This window comes from Mobula birostris, chromosome 19, assembly GCF_030028105.1.
Source record: "Mobula birostris isolate sMobBir1 chromosome 19, sMobBir1.hap1, whole genome shotgun sequence".
NCBI lineage: Eukaryota > Metazoa > Chordata > Chondrichthyes > Myliobatiformes > Myliobatidae > Mobula > Mobula birostris.
This window is the reverse complement of record NC_092388.1, coordinates 49796687-49819932: the sequence shown is the minus strand read 5'-3', so window position 1 is coordinate 49819932 and position 23246 is coordinate 49796687. Positions and strand designations below refer to the sequence as shown.

The 23246-nt window shown below is 43.3% G+C and overlaps 1 protein-coding gene across 1 annotated transcript in view; it reads left to right on the top strand.

The window, feature by feature from the left end:
* Positions 1 to 11356: 11356 nt before the first annotated feature.
* Positions 11357 to 23246, top strand: part of LOC140212355 (transcription factor E2F3-like) — a 42979-nt gene continuing 31089 nt past the window's right edge. The window contains exon 1 of the mRNA XM_072283062.1: positions 11357 to 11839. Within this exon, the coding sequence (XP_072139163.1) occupies positions 11588 to 11839 (252 nt within the window). The 5' untranslated portion in view covers positions 11357 to 11587. The remainder of the gene's footprint in view (positions 11840 to 23246) is intronic.

The following is a 23246-nucleotide window of genomic DNA, read 5'->3' as shown; positions in this document are numbered from 1 at the left end:
GTGTCTTTTGTTATCCCTATTCTTCTTTTGATGTCCAAGTCACACCTGCCATCTGATGTCACCCAGCTTCCTAAGTAGCAAAAGTTCTGTACTTGTTTTATGTCTTCCCTGTTTATTTTCAGCCTGCAGATAGGATTCTCCTTCTTTTAGGATATCACCATACATCTTTTCACAATTGATAGATAGACTCATTTTTGCACTTTCTTCAACAACTATATCAATTAATGTAGCTGGTCTAAATTTGGGATGGGACGATTACCACCACATAATTCCTGGTAGTACTAAACATTGTTCTACTGAATGGAGTTGGCATGCAATGTTGGCACCAAAATGTGTGGCAACACATGCAGGCTCCCTCAGCATATCCTTAGATCTGAAATGCAAATTAGTGGAAGACACTAGCAGTATGGTGGAAGTTCCAGCTGTCAGGGGGCAAGAAGTGTGTGAAGTCACTATAACTAGAGAGAAGGCTCTTGGATAACTGAAAGATCTGAGGGTAGATAAGTCACCTGGACCTGGATAAGTCACTCTTCAAGAAGGGGGAGAGGCAGAAGAAAGGAAACTATAGGCCAGTTAGTCTGACCTCAGTGGTCGGGAAGATATTGGAGACGATTACCAAGGGTGAGGTCTCTAGGTACTTGGAAGCACATGATAAAATAGGCCAAAGTCAGCATGGTTTCCTCAAGGGAAAATCTTGCCTTTGACAAATCCTTTCGAATTCTTTGAAGAAATAACAAGCAAAGTTGTCATGGTCCGATCCATAAAGTTTGCATTCCGATTCACGATCTGGTCCATTGACCCTTGTTCCAGGTTTTCTGGCTTACCCTGTTTCTGTTGAGCACTCTAATTGAGGCACATGATTCTAGTTTGGGCAGACTCATCAATGCCTCCAGTGAGCAGGGCTTGGCTGCTGGATTGTTCCTGTCTGAATCCCTTCCTTTCCTTTTGTTGCCTTGCCTGTGACCCTTGCTTGCACTTTGTCAGTCTTGCCTTGGAGCAACCCACTGGTGGAAGGCTAGTGCAGTCATCCAGATATGGATTTGGCTGTCCTGTAGCCTGCTGAGGTTACTGGCTGCCTTGAGTCTTGGAGCCACCCTGGACCAAGCTCCCTTCCTGTCCTTTGCCTCTGTCGGGTAAGCCAGGCTGTTTGCTGTTACCCTGCAGTTGGTTCTGTCCCTTCCTGTCCCTTGCCTCTGTCGGGTAAGCCAGGTTGTTTGCTGTTACCCTGCTGTTGGTTCTGTCCCTTCCTGTCCCTTGCCTCTGTTGGGTAAGCCAGGTTGTTTGCTGTTACCCTGTGGTTGGTTCTGTCCCTTGCCTCCGTTGGGTAAGTCAGGTTGTTTGCTGTTATCCTGTGGTTGGTTCTGTCCCTTCCTGTCCCTTGCCTCCATCGGGTAGAGTCCTGTGTCCTGCCCAGGAGTTGCCTCAAAGTACCCCTGCCCCGTCATGTCCTTGTCTGGCCTCCAAGAACTCAAGCCCTGTCCTGTAGTCATGTCATATCCTTGCCTGGTTCTGGGGCCTGAGCCTGAGGCAAGACTCAGGCTCTGGGTCCTTGTCCAGTCTCTGGGTTGGAGCCCAGGCTTCTAGTGCATAGTTCCTTGTCCAGGTTCCCTATCTTGTCCATGTCCTAGCCCAGTTCTGCGTTCTTGTCCCTGCTCCTTGTCTGTATCCTGTCACGTCCCTACTCTAGTCAAGTCCTGTTCCTTGTACTTCAGTGTCTGTGCCTTGCATTTGGGTCCGTTCCCAATGCCCCTGTTATGACAAAAGTAGAATCAGTTGATATTGTATACTTGGGTTTTCAGAAGGCCTTTGACAAGGTGCCAAACATGAGGCTGCTTAGAAAGCCATAAGCCCATGTTATTACAGGAAAGATTCGTGCACGGATAAAACAGTGGCTGATTGGTAGGAAGTAAAGAGTGGAAATGAATGGAGCCTTTTTTGGCTGGCTGCTGATGACTAGTGGTGGTCTACAGGGGTTTGGGTTCAGACCGATTCTTTTTACATTATATATCAATGATTTCGATGATGGAATTGATGGCTTTGTTGTAAAGTTTGCAGATGATATGAAGATAGGTGGAGAGGCAGGTAGTTTTGAGGAAGTAGGGAGGCTTAGACAGATTAGGAGAATGGGCAAAGAAATGGCAGATGGAATACAGTGTCAGGAAGTGTATGGGCATACACTTTGGTAGAAGAAATGAAAGGGGTGACTATTTTCTAAATGGAGAGAAAATATAAAAAAACTGATGTGCAAAGGGAATCTTGTGCAGGATTCCCTAAATGTTAATTTGTAGGTTGAGTCTGTGGTGCGGAAGGCCAATGCAATGTTAGCATTCATTTCAAGAGCACTAGAATATAAAAGCAAGGATGTAATGTTGAAACTTTATAAAGTACTGATGAGGCCTCACTTAGAGTATTGTGAGTAGTTTTGGGCCTGTTATCTTAAAAAGGATGTGCTGAAACTGGAGAGAGTTCAAAGGAAGTTCACGAAAATAATTCCAGGATTGACTGTCTTGTCATATGAAGAGTGTTTGATGGCTCTGGGCCTGTATTTGCTGGGTTTCAGAACAATGAGGGGTGACCACATTGAAACCTATCGAATGGTGAAAGACCTTGTTAGGGTGAATGGGGAGAGGATGTTTCCTCTGGTGGGAGAGTCTAAGACCAGATGGCACAGCCTCAGAAATGAGGGTGTCCTTTTAGAACAGAGATGAGGAGGAACTTCTTTAGCCAGATAGTGGTGAGTCTGTGAAATTCTTTGCCATAGACAGCTGTGGAGGCCAAGTCTTTGTGTGTATTTAAGGCAGAGGTTGATAGTTTCTTGAATGGTCAGGGCATGAAGGGGTACAGGGGGAAGGGAAGAGATTGGGGCTGAGAGGAAAATTGGATCAGCCTTGATGAAATGGCAAAGCAGACTCAATGGGCCAAATACTTGAATTCTGCTCTGATATCTTGTGCTCTAATGGCATTGAATAAACCTGAACCTGAATCTGATTAAAGGTAATGCCAGCCTTTCTTAAAGTGGAGGTACTTTGAGGGTGCTACCAGTAGTGGAGTTCATCTGAGATACGTTGGGCAATCTTGCAGCATGAAACAGTCAAGACAGGCCATACTGACAAATCAGCTTGGGGATCTTTTTCCATTGTTTCCTGGCACTTATGAAAAGATTTTATAGTTGTTGCCAAACTAAAGCTCCAAAAAAGTGGATACAGCATGAGGCAAGATCTTTGAAGATGATCACTGCCGTTATTCTTCTGTTTTTCTCAATGTAAGTAGTGTAAGCATGCACCTTTAACTTGCCAGGTCTAGTAAGCCTTTCCTGGTGCCATTCTTCTTACAGACATCCAAGATCTCTCCTGTGACCTGAACAAGAAGCCAACAATGAGAAAATAACTCCCTCATTCAATTTATCACTTGTGATCAACAGCTCAGTCTGCTTGTATTGTATAGAAAACCCTCTGAAGTTGAATAGGCATAGGGATAAGTTAAAATGCAGACTGGGCAGAAGGAAAAGATGACCAATTTGCCAGCTTCCAGATACTTAAATGGGGTAGCCTACAGGAAAGGTTGATAGATTCACGCAATGGATTCTATGATGCATGAGTAGGCATTACCTGAGTGGTTGCATTAAATGTCAAAAAGCTTGAGCCAAGATAGCTTCAACCTTCCATACGGCAATGCATTCGATCTGGAGCCTGTCTTTGTCATTGTGGAAGTTGCAGTTAGGTCTGAACTGATGGCCCAGGCCCAGGCTTGATTGGAGGGCAAGGAGAAACCACGCAATGTCAGAATGTTGCAGAGGAAGCTCGGGCATCTATGATGTAAGCTCTGATTGATGCTGTTATACCAGTGGATAAAGGAGCTTCACATTGTGCCTCTCCTGCAAACAACTAGAATTGCAGAACTGTTCATTCATTTGCCTTTGTGTGCTTTTAACACATGACGTTAACTGGATCATCGTGCTGGTAACGGACTCGTATAATCAGTGTCTACTCTGCATTGTTCTGGCATATGCAAACCAAACAGAGGCTATTGCTCATTCCAGTTTGCTGATGGCCTGTACCTCAGTATTAGAATCAAATCAGAATCAGGTTTAATATCACTGACATAGTTCGTGAAATTTGTGGTTTTGCGGCAACAGTACATAATAATAAAAAACTATAAATTACAATAAAAGATGCATAGTAAGTAGTTCAAAAAGAGAAAAATAGTGAGGTACATGGGTTCATTGTCCATTCAGAAATATGATCGAGGAGGGTAAGAAGCTGTTCCTAAAACACTGTCGGTGCCTTCAGGCTCCTATACCACCCCTTTGATAGTAACAATGAGAAGAAGACAAGTCCTTAATGATGGATGCTGCCTTTTTGAGGCATTGCTTTTTGAAGATGTCCTTCATGCTGGGAGGCTAGTCCCCATGATGGCTGAATTCACAACTTTCTGCAGCTTTTTGCAATCCTGTGCAGTTGTTCCTCCGTACCAGACGGTGATGCAGTAAGTTAGAATGCTCTCCATGGTACATCTGTGGAAATTTGCGATCATCTTTGACATACTAAGCCCCCTCGAACTCCTATGGCCGCTATCATGCCTTCTTTGTAATTGCATTAATACGTTCGGCCCAGTGTAGCTCTTCAGAAATGATGACTTCCAGGAAATTGAAAACTGCTCACCCAGTTCCACTTCTCGAAGAGGATCGGTGTGTGTTCCCCCATCTTCCCCTTCCTGAAGTCCACAATCATTTCCTTGGTCTTGCTGCCACTGAGTGCAAGGTTGTAGTGACGCTACTCAAACAGATGTTCTATCTCACTCTGTATGATTCCTCGTCACCATCTGAAACCCTGCCAACAAGAGAACTGTCATCAGCAAATTTATAGCATTTCAGCTGTGCCTAGCCACACATTCTTTTGGTAAGAATATGCATTTGTGGTATGCACAGGCATCACTGATGTGCATATGTTCAAGCCAGTTAGCACATATAATACAGCTTACTCTCACTTTTATAACTGTGTCAGTTAATGTCATGTGGATAAGTAAAACCACTTGTCTCTATTGTGGCATTGTGTTTAGCTTTTGACCCTGAAATAAGATCAAATCTTACAGTGCTGAAACAATCTCAATGCTCCTGTTCAATGCTTCAACCCCACTCCATTTGTGAATTTTGTGTGTGTAGTAGAATTTTGTCATCAGCAGATCCTGTATGCTGCATTGATGTCACTGCGATATCAACAACCTCCATGCAGGTATGTGTTAAATGCTGAGAGGACAGGGAATGAATATTTGGAACCCTGCAGCATACACAAAGTCCTTTATCCCATATCAGAATCAGGTTTATTATCACTGGCATGTGACGTGAAATTTGTTAACTTAGCAGCAGCGGTTCAATGCAATACATAATGAAGCAGAGAGAGGAAAAAAAAATCATAGATTTCTTTCAGTCCTGTGCAGTAGCCCCTCCATACCAGACAGTGATGCAGCCTGTCAGAATGCTCTCCACGGTACAACTATAGAAGTTTTTGAGAGTATTTGTTGACATGCCAAATCTCTTCAAACTCCTAATAAAGTATAGCCGTATTGTCTTAAGCTCCTGAAGTTATACATTCTCATAATGCACTGGATGTGCAGATCATAAGATAATGTCTACTCTAGGTTAATAATTAAAAACAACATGTGCCTCTATGCGTTCAGTGGCCATTTTATTAGGTATCTCTTGTATGTAATAAAGTGATTACAGAGATGCTCTTCTGCACACCACTGTTGTAAATGCATGGTTACTTGAGTTACTGCTGTCTTCCTGTCAGCTTGAACCAGTCTGGCCATTCTCCATTGTCCTCTCTCATTAACAGAGCATTTTCACCCTCAGAACTGCCACTCACCAGGTGTTTGTTTGTTTCTCACACCATTCTCCGTAAGTTCTAGAGCAGGGTTTTCCACCCCGAGGTCTGCGGTACCCTTGCTTACTGGTATTGGTCTATGGCATAAAAAGAGGGTGGGAGTCCCTACTCCGAAGTCTGTTGTGTGTGAAAATCCCGGGAGATCAGCAGTTTCTGAGGTACTTAAATCACCCCATGTGGCACCAACAATCACTATCAAATCCACTTACATCACATTTCTTCACTATTCTGATGTTTGGTCTGAACTACAGCTCAAATCTGATTTGAGCTAATTAAGATGGTTTCCTTCTGATTCTTGTTTAAATGGATTTGAGTTGGTGGATTGATATTTTTCTTTTATGGAAGCTTTGTATGGCGTATAGCTCTGGGTTTGTGCTCCCAATGGTTTTTCTTTTTCGTCTTTTTTTGTTCCAGTTAGTAGGGGTTCTTTTTTTCCTTTTTTTCTTAAAAAATATTCTTAACATTTTATTTTTTTCTTATTATTGGTATATTGTTTAGCTTTGTTAATCAGTTATTTGGTAATTTAATTCTTCATTGTACATATTGACATGGTGACTTGATTACCTTAATGTATTTTTTGTTGGTCTTTAATAATAATAAAAAAGATTTTAAAAATGAAAATGAACAGCAGCTGAACCTCTTGACTATGTCTGGTTGCTTTTGTGCATTGAGTTGCTGCCATGTCATTGGCTGATTAGGTATTTGCATTAATGAGCAGCTGTACAGGTCTACCTAATAAATCGCCTCTTAACATACAGGATCGGAATCGGGAGCAAAAGTGGGCCTTTTCATTATTTCTGTTCAAGTTAAAGTGAAACTGTACAAGCAGTTAATTTATTTCAGCGGTAGTTTTCTCGTCTCCGTGTTAAGAAGTTCAAATTCCATTCCATAACGAGGAGTTGCAGAATAACAAGCTGCCCCGGTTTCCTGGCCAACATTTGTTTGCTGGACAATGGATTACTTAGTCATTTAAAGTAACCAATCGGCTGCTTTTTTTCATTCTTTAAAGGATGCAAAATCCTGTCCTTGTTCATTGATGAAAGCACTACAGTAATTTCAGAGAAACTAATTATCTATTATAGTCAAAAAACTGCAAATTACACCTGTACTTAATAAAGGTACAAGGTGGCTTCCAAAATCCTGTCAGCCACAAAGAGGGAACAGTACAGGTTAATTCTGGAACATAGGCAAAAATATCTGGATCTTTTAAACTTCAATTGTCAATGGATGCCTTTGCTGGAGACAATAACAATCCTCCTTCTTGCTCTATGATCCCCATGTAAATTGCCAGAAAGTGTTTTAATTTATTCAAGAAATGCATTCTTTCATTGTTTATTTGAGGTTGGGTCTGGGAAGCTATGTCATATAACTAAGAAAATATTAACCTCTTTCCAGAACAAACTGTCTTGTGCACAAAGGTACTATGATGATCCAGGCAGTGACAGGTATTTTGCAAAATGAGGTATGTACAGGCCCAGGAATTGAATTGAATTGACTTTATTTCTTACATCCTTCACATACGTGAAGAGTAAAAATCTTTACGTTGCGTCTATCTGAATGTACAATGTGCAAATTACAGTAATTTGCAATAAATAGTATGTACAGTAAGATATACAACAGAAGAGTCAATTTAGCTCAGAAATACAATTGTGTCAGTGTGAACTAATCAGTCTGATGGCCTGGTGGAAGAAGCTGTCCCAGAGCCTGTTGGTCCTTGCTTTAATGCTGTGGTACCATTTCCTGGATGGTAGCAGTTGGAACAGTTTGTGGTGGGCGTGACTTGGGTCCCCAATGATCCTTCGGGCCCTTTTTACACACCTGTCTTTGTAAATGTCCTGAATAGTGGGAAGTTCACATTTACAGATACACTGGGCTGTCCGCACCACTCTCTGCAATTGAGGGAAGTACAGTTCCCATACCAGGCAGTGATACAGCCAGTCAGGATGCTCTCAGTTGTGCCCCTGTAGAAAGTCCTTAGGATCTGGAGACTCATGCCGAACTTCTTGAAAGAATCGCTGTTGTGCTTTTTTCACCACACAGCTGGTATGTACAGACCAAGTAAAATCCTCTGTGATATGTATACCGAGGAACTTGAAGCTGTTCACTCTCTCAAACCCAGATCCATTGATGTCAATAGTGGTTAGCCTGTCTCCGTTCCTCCTTAGTCCACAACCAACTCCTTTGTTTTTGCGATATTGAGGGAGAGATTGTTTTCTTGACACCACTGTGTCAGGGTGATGACTTCTTCTCTGTAGGCTGCCGCATTATTATTTGAGATTAGGCCAATCGGTGTAGTATTGTCACAAATTTAATTAGCAGTTTGGAGCTGTGGGTGGCGACACAGTCATGGGTATACAGAGAGTATAGGAGGGGGCTTAGGACACAGCCCTGAGGGAGCCCACTCTTACCACCTGCTGACAATCTGACAGGAAGTCCAGAATCCAACTACGCAAGGCAGGGTGAAGGCTGAGGTCTCTGAGCTTCTTGTCAAGCCTGAAGGGAATTACGGTGTTGAATGCTGAACTGTAATCCAAGCAAAACATTGATTGTCCTCCTTGCCTGTTGACTCACTAGCCTTGTGCCTCCTGCTTGCATGAACATCTGATTCTGAGACCCACTGACTTGGGACAGCTCAATATCCATGGATGTTTTTCATCAACTATCCACATTGCTGGCCTCCCTAAAATAACAGTTGAAAAAATGCACTTGGTCATTAAGAATCCATAAGGCATAGGAGAAGAATTAGGCTATTCACCCCATCGAGCCTCCTGGTCCAGTTCCAGTTTTTTTTCCAGTTTAGTGTAACTTGAGCAAGTCAGGTCACTTTTTATTGTCATTTTGAACATAACCGCTGGTACAGCACACAGTAAAAACGAGACAACATTTTTCAGGACCATGGTGCTACATGAAACAATACAAGAACTACTCTGAACTACGTAAAACAACACAAAAACTACACTAGACTACAGACCTACACGAGACTGCATAAAGTGCACAATATAGTGCAGGCATTACAATAAATAATAAACAAGACAATAGGCACAGTAGAGGGCAGTAGGTTGGTGTCAGTCCAGGCTCTGGGTATTGAGGAGTCTGATGGCTTGGGGGAAGAAACTGTTACACAGTCTGGTTGAGAGAGCCCGATCGCTTTGGTGCCTTTTGCCAGATGGCAGGAGGGAGAACAGTTTGTATGAGGGGTGTGTGGGGTCCTTCATAATGCTGTTTGCTTTGCGGATGCAGTGTGTGATGTAAATGTCTGTAATGGTGGGAAGAGAGACCCCGATGATCTTCACAGCTGACATCACTATCCTCTGCAGGGTCTTGCGATCTGAGACGGTGCAATTTCCAAACCAGGTAGTGATGCAGCTGCTCAGGATGCTCTCAATACAACCTCTAGAGTGTGGAGAGGACGGGGGGGGGGGGGGGAGATGGTCTTTTCTCAGCCTTCGCAGAAAGTAGAGATGCTGCTGGGCTTTCTTTGCTATGGAGCTGGTTTTGAGGAACCAGGTGAGATTCTCCACCAGGTGAACACCAAGAAATTTGGTGCTCTTAAAGATCTCTACAAAGGAGTCGTCGAAGTTCAGCGGAGAGTGGTCGTTCCGTGTCCTCCTGAAGTCAACAATCATCTCTTTTAACAACACACATAAAAGTTGCTGGTGAACGCAGCAGGCCAGGCAGCATCTCTAGGAAGAGGTGCAGTCGATGTTTCAGGCCGAGACCCTTTGTCAGGACTAACATGTCTTTTGTTTTGTTCACATTCAGAGACAGGTTGTTGGCTCTGCCCCAGTCCGTTAGCAGCTGCACCTCCTCTCTGTATGCTGACTCGTCACTCTTGCTGATGAGACCCACCACTGTCGTGTCATTGGCGAACTTGATGATGTGGTTCGAGCTGTGTGTTGCAGCACAGTCGTGGGTCAGCAGAGTGAACAGCAGTGGACTGAGCACACAGCCCTGGGGGGCCCCCGTGCTCTGTGTGATAGTGTTGGAGATGCTGCTTCTGATCCGGACTGATTGAGGTCTCCTAGTCAGGAAGTCTAGGATCCAGTTGCAGAGGGAGGTGTTCAGGCTCAGTAGGCTCAGCTTTCCAATTGGTTTCTGAGGAATGATTCTGTTGAATGCCGAACTGAAGTCTATGAACAGCATTGGAACATATGTGTCTTTTTTGTCCAGGTGGGTTAGGGCCAGGTGAAGGGTGATGGCAATGGCGTCCTGGAAGTGGCTATGGATTCACTGGGCATGTGCACGCTTTGCCTCTCTGATGGCCCAGGACAGTTTGGCCCTCGCTGTTGTTAGGGCTGCCTTGTCGCCTGCTCTGAAGGTGGAGTCACGGGTCCTCAGCAGCGCACGCACCTCTGCAGTCATCCATGGCTTCTGATTACTGCGTGTAGTGATGGTCTTGGCCACAGTGACATCATCGATGCACTTGCTGATGTAGCTAGTCACTGATGCCGTGTACTCCTCTAAGTTGGTAGAGTCGCCGTTGGTTGCAGCCTCCCTGAACATGTGCCAGTCAGTGTGCTTAAAGCAGTCTTGAAGAGCAGAGATAGCTCCTGCTGGCCAGGTTTTCACCTGCTTCTGAACTGGTCTGGAGCACCTGGCAAGCGGTCTGTATGCTGGAATTAGCAGAACAGAGATGTGGTCTGAGTAACCGAGGTGAGTCTGCTCTGCAAATCATGACAAATAGAAGTTATTAAGTATAATTAATTAGAAATTGTGAAATCGTAAATTTGTGAATTTTGCATCTGTTAGATCAATATTACAAAAGTATACTATAGTTGGAAATTATAAATAGGTTCATTTATTATATATTGGTATATTATACAGTATATCATAAATATGAAGGATAATATATTGTTTCTATTTCAATTATTAAAATGATTTTTAATTATTAATTTTTCGATGGAATTTGTTTTTTGAAAACATTTCTACAGCATTTGGAAACAACTAAAAGTTAATTTTATATGATATTTTCAAAATGTGTGGAAATTATGGTAGTGACACTTATAATACTCTGCCATCTGGTGGCTTAAACAATTAATGTTAAAAATAAAACAAACCACAGGAAAAGATTTCATCTAAGTTTTATTTATGCAACTACAGTACATTAACAGTTAATTAAAATCCATAAACAGGAGGTGGGGGCTGAATTAACTACCACTCCTGTGCTGGCAAGAGCCAATGCAGATCCGTGGCAGCAGGTAAGTAGGTCAGGGGAATCTCCTGGAACGTCAGAGCGTTACGTGGCGCCATAGCAACAGGGAACTCCGCAACCAACGGGATTCCCCCTTCGAACAGCCCTCGAGCGCCGCGTTCCTACGGGCCAATGGGAAGCCAGTGAGTGGAGACAAAGTCGAAGGCAGTCAACCAATAGGAAAGGGAGGGACATGCAAATTAGGTTTGAAAAAGCCGCGGGAAATCTGAGTTTCGCGGGAGGCATTACGCGCGTAAAGTGTCTCCCTTCATTCATCGTCAGCTTCCTGGAGCCATTTTCAGAGCTTAGGGCTGTTTTCAGGACTTTTAAATCCCTCGCATTTGACCGTCCCCGCCTTCAATATCCCGCCGTTACTAAGCCCACGGCCACTGGGGTCTGCGCCCACTTTGCACCGGTGTTATTTTATTCTTTTCCGAGGAGGCCTACCACATAGATTAAGAATAATCCAGTGGGGGATTGCCGATTGCTGGAGACCGGCCCGAAGTTGCAAGGCATGCGAAAAGGAATCCAGCCCGTTCCGGGCAGAGCTTCGGCTGGAGTCGGGGTGGCGGCTGAGAGGGCGACAGCGGCCGCCGGCTTGTTCGGCGCCTTGGCCGCCAATGGTAGCGCGCCGGGCAAAAGCGCCGGTGCTGGCAGCCCCGGGATCCGGCTCCTGACGCAGACGGCGGCGGCGGAAGGCTGCTCCACTCCCCGCGGGGCGGCCAGCAGGACGGGGCTGGCGCCGGCTACGCCGGGTAGGACTCCGGTAAGTTGGCTGGGGGGTGTGGGGGATCGCTCGGCCCCAGGGGAGGGGGAGTAGGATGCGGGGCCCTAGGTGCTACAGTGACACATCATCGTCTCTATGGCGGCGACCCGGATGAACGGGACTCGGGGTGGAGCTGGACCCCCTCCCCGCTCTCCCTGGGTTGTCATTCGTTCCGCCGGCAGGCTCTCTCTCTCTCCCCCCCCCCCCCACGCACTCCTATGCTTTGGGTCAGAGTTGGTCGCACTCACCCACTCAACAGGCCTATTTGTTAATGTCGGCGCCGGTCTCCTCTTCTGCTCCCGTCCCCCAGGGTGTTGGGGATGTAGGTGCCGGCAGGCGAGCGGTGAGAGATCAGCAGCAGCCCCGGCGCCGGTCCGGACGTCTCGGTGCCGCGTGTCTCCGAAGGGCCTAGTGCCTGGAACCGCTGCCAGAGCAGGCCTCGACTTTGTTTCCTTCGCTGCCTTCCCCCGCTATCGGGCTCACACGACTTTGGCGTTGCCATTTGAGCTAGCCCAAATCGTTCTAACAATTTAGCAGCGGATCTTTTCCCTCCAGATTGCGCCCGTGTGTTATTATTTGTTTCAGAAGTTTATACGGTAGGCAAAACCTGATGGAGAGGCACGGCATTAATAATAGACAAATATAATTGGAATATTTCTCCCCTCGAAATTTCTCGTAATACTTTATTTTTAGAAAGTTATTAATTCTGATTTGTACCTTCAGTTTGCTCTGCCCTAATCACCCCCTCATTTTCAGCAAGTTTCATCAGATATTGCCTAAAAGCTCCATTTCATTACAAAAATTTCAAAGAAATAATTTAGTGCTAGTTATGTTTGTTAGCAGATAAATGCTGTTTGAATCAATGAAAGAAACTTTTTTACGTACACCTGATACAAACTTTCTTAAAACTTGGGGTGGAATGTTGGGAATGATTTTCAATGCAAAGTGCCATTAGTTGGGTCTTCCAAGGAATGAAGTTGAGAAGCCAAAACTCCTGATTAATCTTGGATGAACTTTTCGTCATTTTGAAATGTTAACAGTTCTGCTAAATTGAAGTAACTATTCAAATTATGTGTACCCATTTCTTCCTTGTTTTAGGTCAATTGGGAGCCCTCATTCAGCATGGACTTCAGCTAACTGTAGTAACATTGTATTTCCCAGCATCCTGTTTATTCTGGTTTCATGTTTTGAGTATTTTACTTGCCGAATCACAAAGTTATATTACTTCTGAAATACAACTCTTTGAGCATTGAGGGCAGTTGTGGTGTCTTTACATAAGGATGTACCCACTATGGAGCAGGAATAGTGACGATTCATTAAATTGGTGCCAGGGATGAAGGCTTGTAGGAGAGATCAAATTGCATTCTGTAGAATTTAGAAGAATGAGAAGTTATCTCAATGAAATGTTAAAGTTATTGAATGGTTTGGCATACTGAGTTATGGGGAGGATGCTTTCCCCTGGCCAAATCTTGTGGAATGAGGGGTGGGCCATTTCAAACTGAGATGAGGAAAATCTTTTTTACTTGAAGATAGTGAACCTTTGGAATTTTCTAGCCTGGGGGCCTGTGGGGGTGTGCATTGTGTTCATGCAAGGCATTGATAACATATTTCTGTATCAAGGATATGTGGGCAGGAGAAAATCTGCAGATGCTGAACATCTGAGCAATGCAATCAAAGTGCTGAAGGAACTCAGCAGGCCAGGCAGCATCTATGAAAAAGAGTACAGTCGACGTGTGTGTTGATCTGTGATTAGTACCGGGACATAATTTTGAGGTAGATGATCAGCCATGCTCAATAGTGGAAGTTGCAGATCTATTATTTATGTTTTAATCTATTAGGTTTGGGGTTGTTTCTTTCCTAATCATTAGACTTGACAAATTAGTCTATTCAACTTAAATTTGTATATTATATCATGCAGTCACTGACTTTCCAAGAACAGTATTTTTATGAAGTAGTGCAGACTGCCTTGTTCTTTGGAGTGGAGTATATTCTTAAAACAGCTCATGGAGTTTTCAGAAGAGAAATAATTGCTGTTTATTTATCTGTACTGTCTAATAGCTAATTGCCATAGAGAATTGTGCATTTGTGATGGCATTACACATCAATTTAGAGTTTAAGGTGTGGGAATTGGATAATTCTTTCAGAGTTCTACTTTAGTAAGTTGCTTGCAATCTGATTGGGATCATGTTATGCGGGGATCTTAGATGAGTTTACTATATTGTTATCAACTTCCTGCAGTCCGACATGTCTGTGCTGATATCATTTGGCCAGTTGTGGTGGCCCAACTGAATTTGCCCAGCCCTGCAATTTCTTTACACTTGTAAAAGAGTGGGTTGTTCATTGCATCTGAACCCCTAAAGTGGGAGAATAGTAGTTCATAGCTTGAGGATGCTGCTTGTAATTCCTCAAGCAACTTGAAATTGGCTGAATCCTGAAGCAGAGGAATGCAGTTACTGAGAAGGGGCGGCATGGTGGCATAGTGGTTCGCTCAACACTTTACAGTACCAGCGACGTGGGTTCAATTCACACCGTTGCCTGTAAGGTTTTTGTATGTTCCCCTGTGACCATGTGGGTTTCCTCCAAGTGCTCTGGTTTCCTCCCACAGTCCAAAGACGTACTGGTTGGTAGGTCAATTGGTCATTGTAAATTGACCTGTGATTAGGCTCAGCTTAAATCGGGATTGTTCAAAGGGCTGGAAGGCATGTTCTGTGCTAAATAAATACATTGAACTGAGCAAACAGAAATTTGAAGGATGGGCTGTAGCTGGAATGGACCATTCAAAGCTAGGACAATGTTAGATCTGTAATTGGTTTCATGCAAGTACAGTCCCAAGACAAGGGAAAAGGGAAGACAAATAAATGGACTGTGATGGAGTGGAAGTTCAAGCAGTTAATTGGCAGAAAAGATGTGAACTTCTCATATTATTGTACCTTTGTATGCACTCTATGAAGTTCCACAGCACTTTGTAGCCAGTGAGGTAGTTCAGAAGTAGAACAGCTCTGGTTAGTGCAACATCCAACCCGAGGTTACGCAGCATCAAGGTGATGCTGTATGTTTTAGAATCGAGGTGAGAGTTTTGCTCATGGTATTGGGGAGAGTTCCCAAATGTTTAAAAAAAATATATTTTGTTCACCCAACAGTAGATGGGACTGCCTGATTTGACATCTAACCTGCCTTAATTTTAGCATCAGAGTGCCCTAGTGGATTCTTAGTACAGGTTGAGTACACCTCATCCAAAAGTTTGAAAGCCAAATTTTTTTTCAACACTGACACAACATCACAAATTTAAAATTTCAAGAGTTCTGGGAAGGTTCCCAGGTAATGAGCAGGTTCTCTGCACACCCACCGACAGTTCTGAGAAGTGACCTCATGAATGTAATGAACAGATGCTGATGAAAAATAGAAAAACATGGGACAAAGTGAAAAATAAAGATCTCACTTATGTATTGAAAGAGTGGATTCATCAGTGTCAGAGTGAACATGTGCTGCTTCATGAAACAAGCAAAGATCTATCATGATTAGCTGAAAATTGAAGGTCATTGAGAATATTCGGTAGGCTGGTGGCAGAAATTTAAGAAAAGGCACGGCATTACATTTTAAGGTTTGTGGTGATGGTCTACTGATCACAAAGCAGCAGAGGAGTTCATCAATGAGTTGCAAAGATTGTCACTGGTGAACAACCAACATAAGAACAATGCAAACACGAGGAAATCTGCAGATGCTGGAAATTCAAGCAACACATGCAAAAAATGCTGGTGAATGCAGCAGGCCATGCAGCATCTATAGGAAGAGGTACAGTCGACGTTTCTGGCCGGGACCCTTCGTCAGGACTAACTGAAAGAGCACAAGAACAAGATTGTTTTTCTAACTTTTTTTAAAAAAAGACTTTTAATCAAAACACGGCATCGTAGGGGGAGACTGAAAGCCTGCCATTGTTTGCTGTTCAACAGCTGATTTAGATTTTCTCCTGATCCTGTTCTGCTTTTGTTATGCTATAAACATTATATTAATGGATGTAATAATTTTTACTGTTAAGCATATATTTGTGATGAGCAAGGCAAAATAGCACATAAATTCAGAGTTGGAAATGATGGTGATCCCAAGCTTTCTCATTATGTATTCCAAAATCCACAGAAATCCAGCCTCAATCATTTCAGATAAGGGGTGCTCAACATGTACTAGGGACTCCGGTGATCTTGAATCTACATTGTACTGTCTTGGGAATACGTGTCATAGTTGTCAAATAGAGATGATCAGTGAATAAAAATGACAGTTATAAAGGAATTTCTTTATTGGGGAGGGAGGGGAGAGAAGGAATGCTGGTTATTATCAGGATTTATTTGACATTTATGTCCAGAAGATTGTAGTTGAAAGTTGAGGGGCTGTTTCTTGAACTGTTGAGTTTAATGTTGGCAACACTGAAAGCTCTGCACAGTGGGACTGATGACTACATTAGAAAATGACCACAGGTTTGCCACTTTTGCTGTCTAACAGGAAGTGTAACTGACTGTTCTTTGTATTTAATCTCTCCAATGTGGTACGTGGATGAATAGTAAGTGAAACGGCAGTTCCATTACTGTTTTATCTGGATGGACTGCTTGGAGACTTGGCTGCTGAGAAGCAAGGAGGTGAAAGGCTTGGTTGTATTTTTCCTGTGTTTGTGTGAGATTTAGGTTAAGGTGAGAGGATTGTGTGAAAAGTGGGTTATGAACTGTTGTCAACGTGAAGTGTAATTTTGTGATTGAGGAGGCAAATGGATTGAAACATAATTTAAAGGGGAAGCTACAATGAGTGAAGTAGGAAAACTGATCTGTCATTTTTCTTTCCTGTCGGCCATCTCTCTTCTCTGTTAGATATCTGTTCTTTTTTTCTTTTATCAGCTGTTATCAATGTTTAAGCTCCAAATTTTAATACATCTCGGAAATGTTTCCTAACATCCCTCATCCCCTTCTTACCCCATCCCTAATTTATTATTTATTAATTTATTTTTGCTGTCTTTCCCTTTCACAATTACTTCTTGCCTGTTGCCTTTCCTCCCCTTCTTACCCCATCCCTAATTTATTATTTATTTATTTTCCTCTTTCCCTCTCTCAATAACTCCTTGCCTGTTCCCCATCTTCCTCTGGTGCTCCCCTCCCCCTTTCTTTCTTCCAAGGCCTTCTGTCCCATGATACTTCCCCCTTCTCCAGCTTCGTATCCCTTTTGCCAATCAACTTCCCAGCTCTTGGCTCCATCCCTCCCCCTCCTGTCTTCTCCTATCATTTCAGGTCTCCTCCTCCCCCTCCCACTTTCAAATCTCTTACTATCTCTTCTTTCAGTTAGTCCTTCGAAGGGTCTCGGCCCGAAACGTCAACTGTACTACTTCCTATAGATGCTGCCTGGCCTGCTGCGTTCCACCAGCATTTTGTGTTTGTTGCTTGAATTTCTCGTGTTTACGTCCTATCATTCTTGTTTTTTGGCAATTTTCCATTGCCCATCAGTCAAGCAGGGAAAATAATCACAAAGGCAGGAGTAGATTGTTTACTTTCCTTGAACCTGTGTTTCTTTTTGAGGTCATGGATCATCATAACTTAACCCCAGTGATCTCTTGATATACTCTTGAACTCTTCATTGCAGTACCAATTGCATGGAGGACAAATTTCTGTCGTGTGTTCCAAGACTTGACATACGTTATAACTGGGGAGGCGGAAGTTTCAGGATCATGGGGAAAGAAATGAAGCATGTGACTGATTGGGTTGCTCCTGTAGAGTACCTATGTGACTTGACCGACCCGAGGACTGTCTTCTCTACTGTTTTGGTGCTAATACTTTAGACCCTCCATTCCTGCAAAACCATCATTTGCAAGTACTTTGTTCCATCTTCGGCATCTAAGGTAGAACTGATATGTGGTTCATTGATGTCTCTTCAAAGTTTACTGTGCAGTTTCCTCCACAGACTGTGCAAAGTCTTTGTAAAATGAATAGCTATGGTCCAAGAATGGATCCTTGTGGGGCACCCCGATTACATCTTGCCAATTTTAGAAGCTTATTGTCGTCTGTCCTGCTTCCTGACTTTGAATGAATTTCTTAATCAGGTGAATAATTTGCCTTCAATTCCTTGATGTTTACCTTTAGCTCTGAGGGCGGTCAACAAATCAGTAAATATTCTTTTGGATTCCTTATTCCACGCACTTCAAAATTTCCACTTCAGAACATTCTACAAAATATTATCATCTTTTTGTAAAGTAATGATCAATTGAAAATTGTCATGCTTTTACTTCAGATGTACAGCACAGTCTGGTTTTTCAACCCAGGCAGTTAGTATTAGTGGCTATGGTCCATTCAAACTTCCCTCTATTCTGTTATGAATTTGTTTAGCTTTTTCTTGAGTACATCTGTCATCAGTTTCAACTGTTCCCCAACTCCCATTTTGTAGGCACTCATAGGGATTTCTTGGTGATTGTCTCATTATCTGGCTCCTGGGCTGCTCTTCCCTATAATTTTAAAAAAAAGTCTCCTTTTGCATCAAGACAATCTTAGTGAAGAAAGCCTTTTTAGTTAGTTCTGTCGTGACTGTGAACAAAATCACCGGGTGGCACTGAGACTGGTGATATCGAAATCTTTATTCAGCACACAAGCAGGCATCATACTTGAGACACCCTTGGAAGAAGAGGTCTCCTAAACTCAAAGTACACCACATTTTTATGGCCTTACAATCAGTGGTAGCTCAATACAGTTTAAGTGGTCGCAGTGACACATTTACTTCAATACTTTGGGTTGACAATGCTTCATTTCAATTACATATAATTTTCAAACACCTAAATTTTCACACCAATACTCCAGACACCCTAGATTGAATGTTAATGACCCTCTAACTGCATTCATGCATATGCAGACATCTCAGTTTATGGGGTCTTTCCTGGTCTGCATTTTCAATTCAATCTACAATCCATATTCACATCTGAAGGCTGGTTGCTGTTGAAATTAATGTTTGCCATACACCATAACTCCAGAATAAGCCCTAACAAGTTCATCTGTTGCTTTTTACTGTCAGTTAATATTTATTTAATGTTTTTTTTCCTTGGACTGATTTTCTGTATGTAGATGCTCTTTGTTTGAGGGAGGGGGTTCTATACTTTAATTGCTCTTTGGCTTTCTTTATGAATATAAAATGCCCTTAATAAATTCTGCAATATTTACTTTGCTGACTTTAGCGTTTGTTGTTTTCTAGAATGATTTAAAGTAAAACTGTAGATTTGTTGTATTTGGTTTTTAAAAAGTGGAAGCATTGTTTTGTTTGTACTGAAATCCCACCAAGCTCTTGAACTAGATTTACCACTTGCTTGTCTTTGCATCGTGCAGTGAAACATTTAAAATCCATTGGAAAGGTTAGACAAGTAAGTTATTTTAATAAGTGCAGGAGGGTTGTGGTGTGACTGGCATTGTCAAGACTCTCTACCTCCCTGAAGACAGACAGATGAGTTTTTGATAGCAGTGAATTTGTACTGTCTGGTATGTATTGGGTATTAGGTATTACTGGATTTTAAACAAGGCTTTCACAAGATCAGCCTATTTCAACGTATGTACAGTTCAAAATAGTTAATGCCACAGTACTAGGCACAGCACATTACAGAATACTTCCAGGATGCTCCAACTGGTCTGGTACACTTCATGTTGAGGTTGTTGCCAAGTGGACTGCAGTTAAGTGTAAACTTTGCTACTTTTGGGTCTGGAAATCTGAAGACTCGCCACAATGTTGTTTTGCTTTGACCCTATGAGCGCCAATTTGAGCACATTCCTTGGCTGTACATTGTAATTACCACTTGAGTTCCTTTAAAAATGAAATACTATGTTTTGGTGCCAGCTAGTTATTCTCCATGTCATATTTATAGAAGTTTGAATTGATAAAGAAAAGCCAGCATGGATTTGCTAAGGGAGTTTTGTTTGAGGAGCCTGATCTTAGTTTTTCTGTGAAGCAATTGTGAAGATTGAAGGGAATGCAATAAATGTTAATTGGGTTTTCAAGAGGCATTTAATAAGATCCTGGAAAGGTTTGATTAGTAAAATAGAATAAAAGCATTACCAGCAGAAGTAAGGCAGAAACTGGGGTAGTGATAACAGTTTCGTCCCCAGAGTGGATTATGCCAGGTGTGGGGAGCTACAGGGGCCAGTGCAGTTTGTGTGTGTGTGTGTGTATATCTATCCATGTATGTTAAGGTTTATGGACAGGCGTGTGGGGAAATTGGAGGTCAGGCCAAAGTCTATTCCAGTCCGCGTTCAAAGATCAGCGACACAGATGTCAGAGTGGATGAGGTCCTCCATAAGTCAGCAAGTTATTGGCGGTTTCTGGAGTTGAAGTTGTGTGCAGCCAGGAGGAATGAGTTCCGATGACCCTGTGGGTTTGTGAATCCTAGCATCGATGCTGAGAATCGCATCATAAATCCCAAAGTCGAGGCCTTTTGTCAGTGTGAGTCTATGAATTTCTGCACGTCCACTGGGGTGGTCGCAGAGGCACTAGAGGTAAGGACAACAGAGCTGGTCACGGGAGGCAGAGCAGTGGCTATGGGATTGCATCGAGTTGGTGGTCTGGGCCATGTTCAGGATTCAGAGGACCTGAATGGATATGCCACGGTTGTTATGAACTTTATAAAGACTTGTAAGCAAATGTGCCCCCACAAAATCATTCAGTGTTCTGCAACTGGAAGCCCTGGATGAACAGTGATTTGCAATGTGTTGAGGGCTAGATCGCTGGCATTTAGGACTTCCGATCCAGGAAAGTACAAGAGGTCCAGGAATGACCACTGGAAAGCCATCTCTCATGCAAAGTAGCAACTCCAGATCAAACTGGAATCAGAAGAACGCCCGACAGCTGTGGCAGGGATTGAATGCCATTACCTGCTACCAAGCAAAACCCAGCATTTCATTGACAACCAGGTTTCTCTCCCCGGTGAGCTTGATACCTTTTATGGTCTGGCCGACAGTGACAGACTATGAAGGCATCTATGTGAACCCCCACAGCCCCTTAGACCCTGTGACTTCAGTCTCTGAGGGTAATGTGAAGGCATCCTTCAGGTGGGTGAAAAGCACCTGCTCCAGAAGGTGTACCTGGTCAATTACTGAAAACTTGTACTAATCAACTGGCTGGAGTGTTTACTGACTACTTTAACCTCTTGCTTCAATCAAAAGGTGCCCAAGAAGAATGTGATAACCTACCTTAAAGACTATCGTCCAGTAGCACTTATATACACTGTGATGAAATGCTTTGAGAGTTTGGTGATGAAGCATGTTATCTCTTTCCTGAAGAGTTACTTGGATCCACTTCACTTTGCCTACTGTCACACCAGGTCAACAGCAGATGCCATTTCATTGGATTTTCACCCAACTCTGGAACATCTGGATGATGATCAGTACATCAGGATGCTCTTCATTCACTACAGCTCAGCATTCAATACTATCATTCCCCCCCCCCCCCCCCCCAAATCTACTCAATAAACTCCTAGATCTAGGCCTTAGTATCTCCCTGATTGTGCAGCAGGATCTGTTTCCTCACTTGCAGGCAGCAGTCAGTGCGGATTGGCAATGACATCTCCCCCACAATCTGCCATCAGCGCGGGTGCACCACAAGGCTGTGTTCTTCGCCATTCTCCCCCGCTCTACTCACTTTAGACTTAGGGTTATGTGACAAAGTACAACTCCAGTGCCATATTTAAGTTTGCTGATGACACCGTTGTTGGCAAAATCAAGGTGGTGAGGAATCGTCATATAGGAGGGAGAGGGAAAATCAGGTTGAACGGTGCCATTAAAAACCTCAAGATCATCAAGACCAAGGACTTGACTTTAAGAGGAAAAAGCTGGAGGTCCATGAGCAGTATGCTTAAGGGGATTGGAGGTGGAGAGGGTCAGTAATTATAAATTTCTGGGAGTTACCATGTCCTTTAACCAGCACCTTTACTTTCTTAGAAGCTTGCCTAGATTTGGAATGTCATCTAAAACTTTGACAAGCTTCCATGATGCACAGCGGAGAGTATTCTGACTGATTGCATCATAACCTGGTATGGAAACGCAAATGCCCAGGAACGGAAAAGTCAACATGTGGTGAACACAGCCCAGTCCATTGCAAGCAAAGCCCTCCCTATCATTGAACACGTTTACGAGGAGCGCTGACACGAGAAAGCAGCATTCATCATCAAGGACCCCCTTCACCCAGGCCATATGTTCTTCTCACTACTGAAATCGGGCTGAGGGTAAATACTTGCCTCAGTGGTAGGAAAGGCGTTGGGGAGGATATTTAGTGATGGGTTTTAAACACATTTGGAAAGACATGGCTGCTTAGGAATAGTCAGTTTGTGGAGGTCAGGTCATGCCTCATAAACTTCACGTTTCTTTGAGGCTGGGTCACCATGGACTTTAAGGTATTCAATAAAGCCCCTCATGGTATGGTGATTCAGAAGGTAACGATGCACAGCATCTAGGGTCTGATCTGGAGCTGGCTTGTCCATAGAATTCAGGTTAGGCTGAAAATCTGTGACCAAAGGTGTTCGGCAAGGATCCAAGCTGGGATCTTTGCTATATAAATATAGGTGGGTGTATTAGTAAGTTTGTCGGTGATATTAAGGCTGCTGGAGTTGTGGACAGTGTAAAAGACTATCAAAGAATACAGCAGGATATAAATCTAACAGATGTGGGCATAGAAGTGGCAAATGGAGTTTAATTCAGGCAACTGAGTTGTACTTTTAGAGACAAATTACAATTAATGGTAGCCCTTTGGCGCATTCTTTTGAAGATTTGAGGGGAGAAGTTTAAAGGCAATATGAGAGGCAGGGTATGGTAGGCACCTAGAATGGCTTACTGGGATAGTAGTGGAATCGAGTGGTTTGGTGGAAGTTGAGGTTTTTACATAGACACATGAATTTCAGTTCAAGTTTAATTGTCATTGAACCATACATGAATACAGCCAAACGTTACTCTGGGGACAAGGTAAAAAAACACAGTACTTTTAACAGTCACATACAGCACAAGGCACACATAGTGCATACAAGATATTAGTAAAATACAACAACGTAAAATAAAAAAGTCCAGTCCCAACTTTGAATGCCACAGAAATCTGCAGTCAAGCACGATGCAGCTTGTCTTCTTCCGAATGAATACTGTGGGGGGCAGCAGCACTGGCCCCAGCCTGGGTGCCGCACCGCACCGCCCCCAGTGAAGTGTACCCGATTTGACGCCTCTCTCCTGGTGGCTGTAAAAAGGCGACACCACGGCTTGACGCCCAGTCCTGAACAATGAATGGTATGGAGAGATATGGATCATACGAAGGAGGAGGACATTTGGTAGAAGTTGGCATCCGTGTCAGCACAGCATTGTGGGCTGAACGGCTTGTCTAGTGCTTTACGGTTGAGAACATGTGGGGCAAGATTTTCCCCATACAG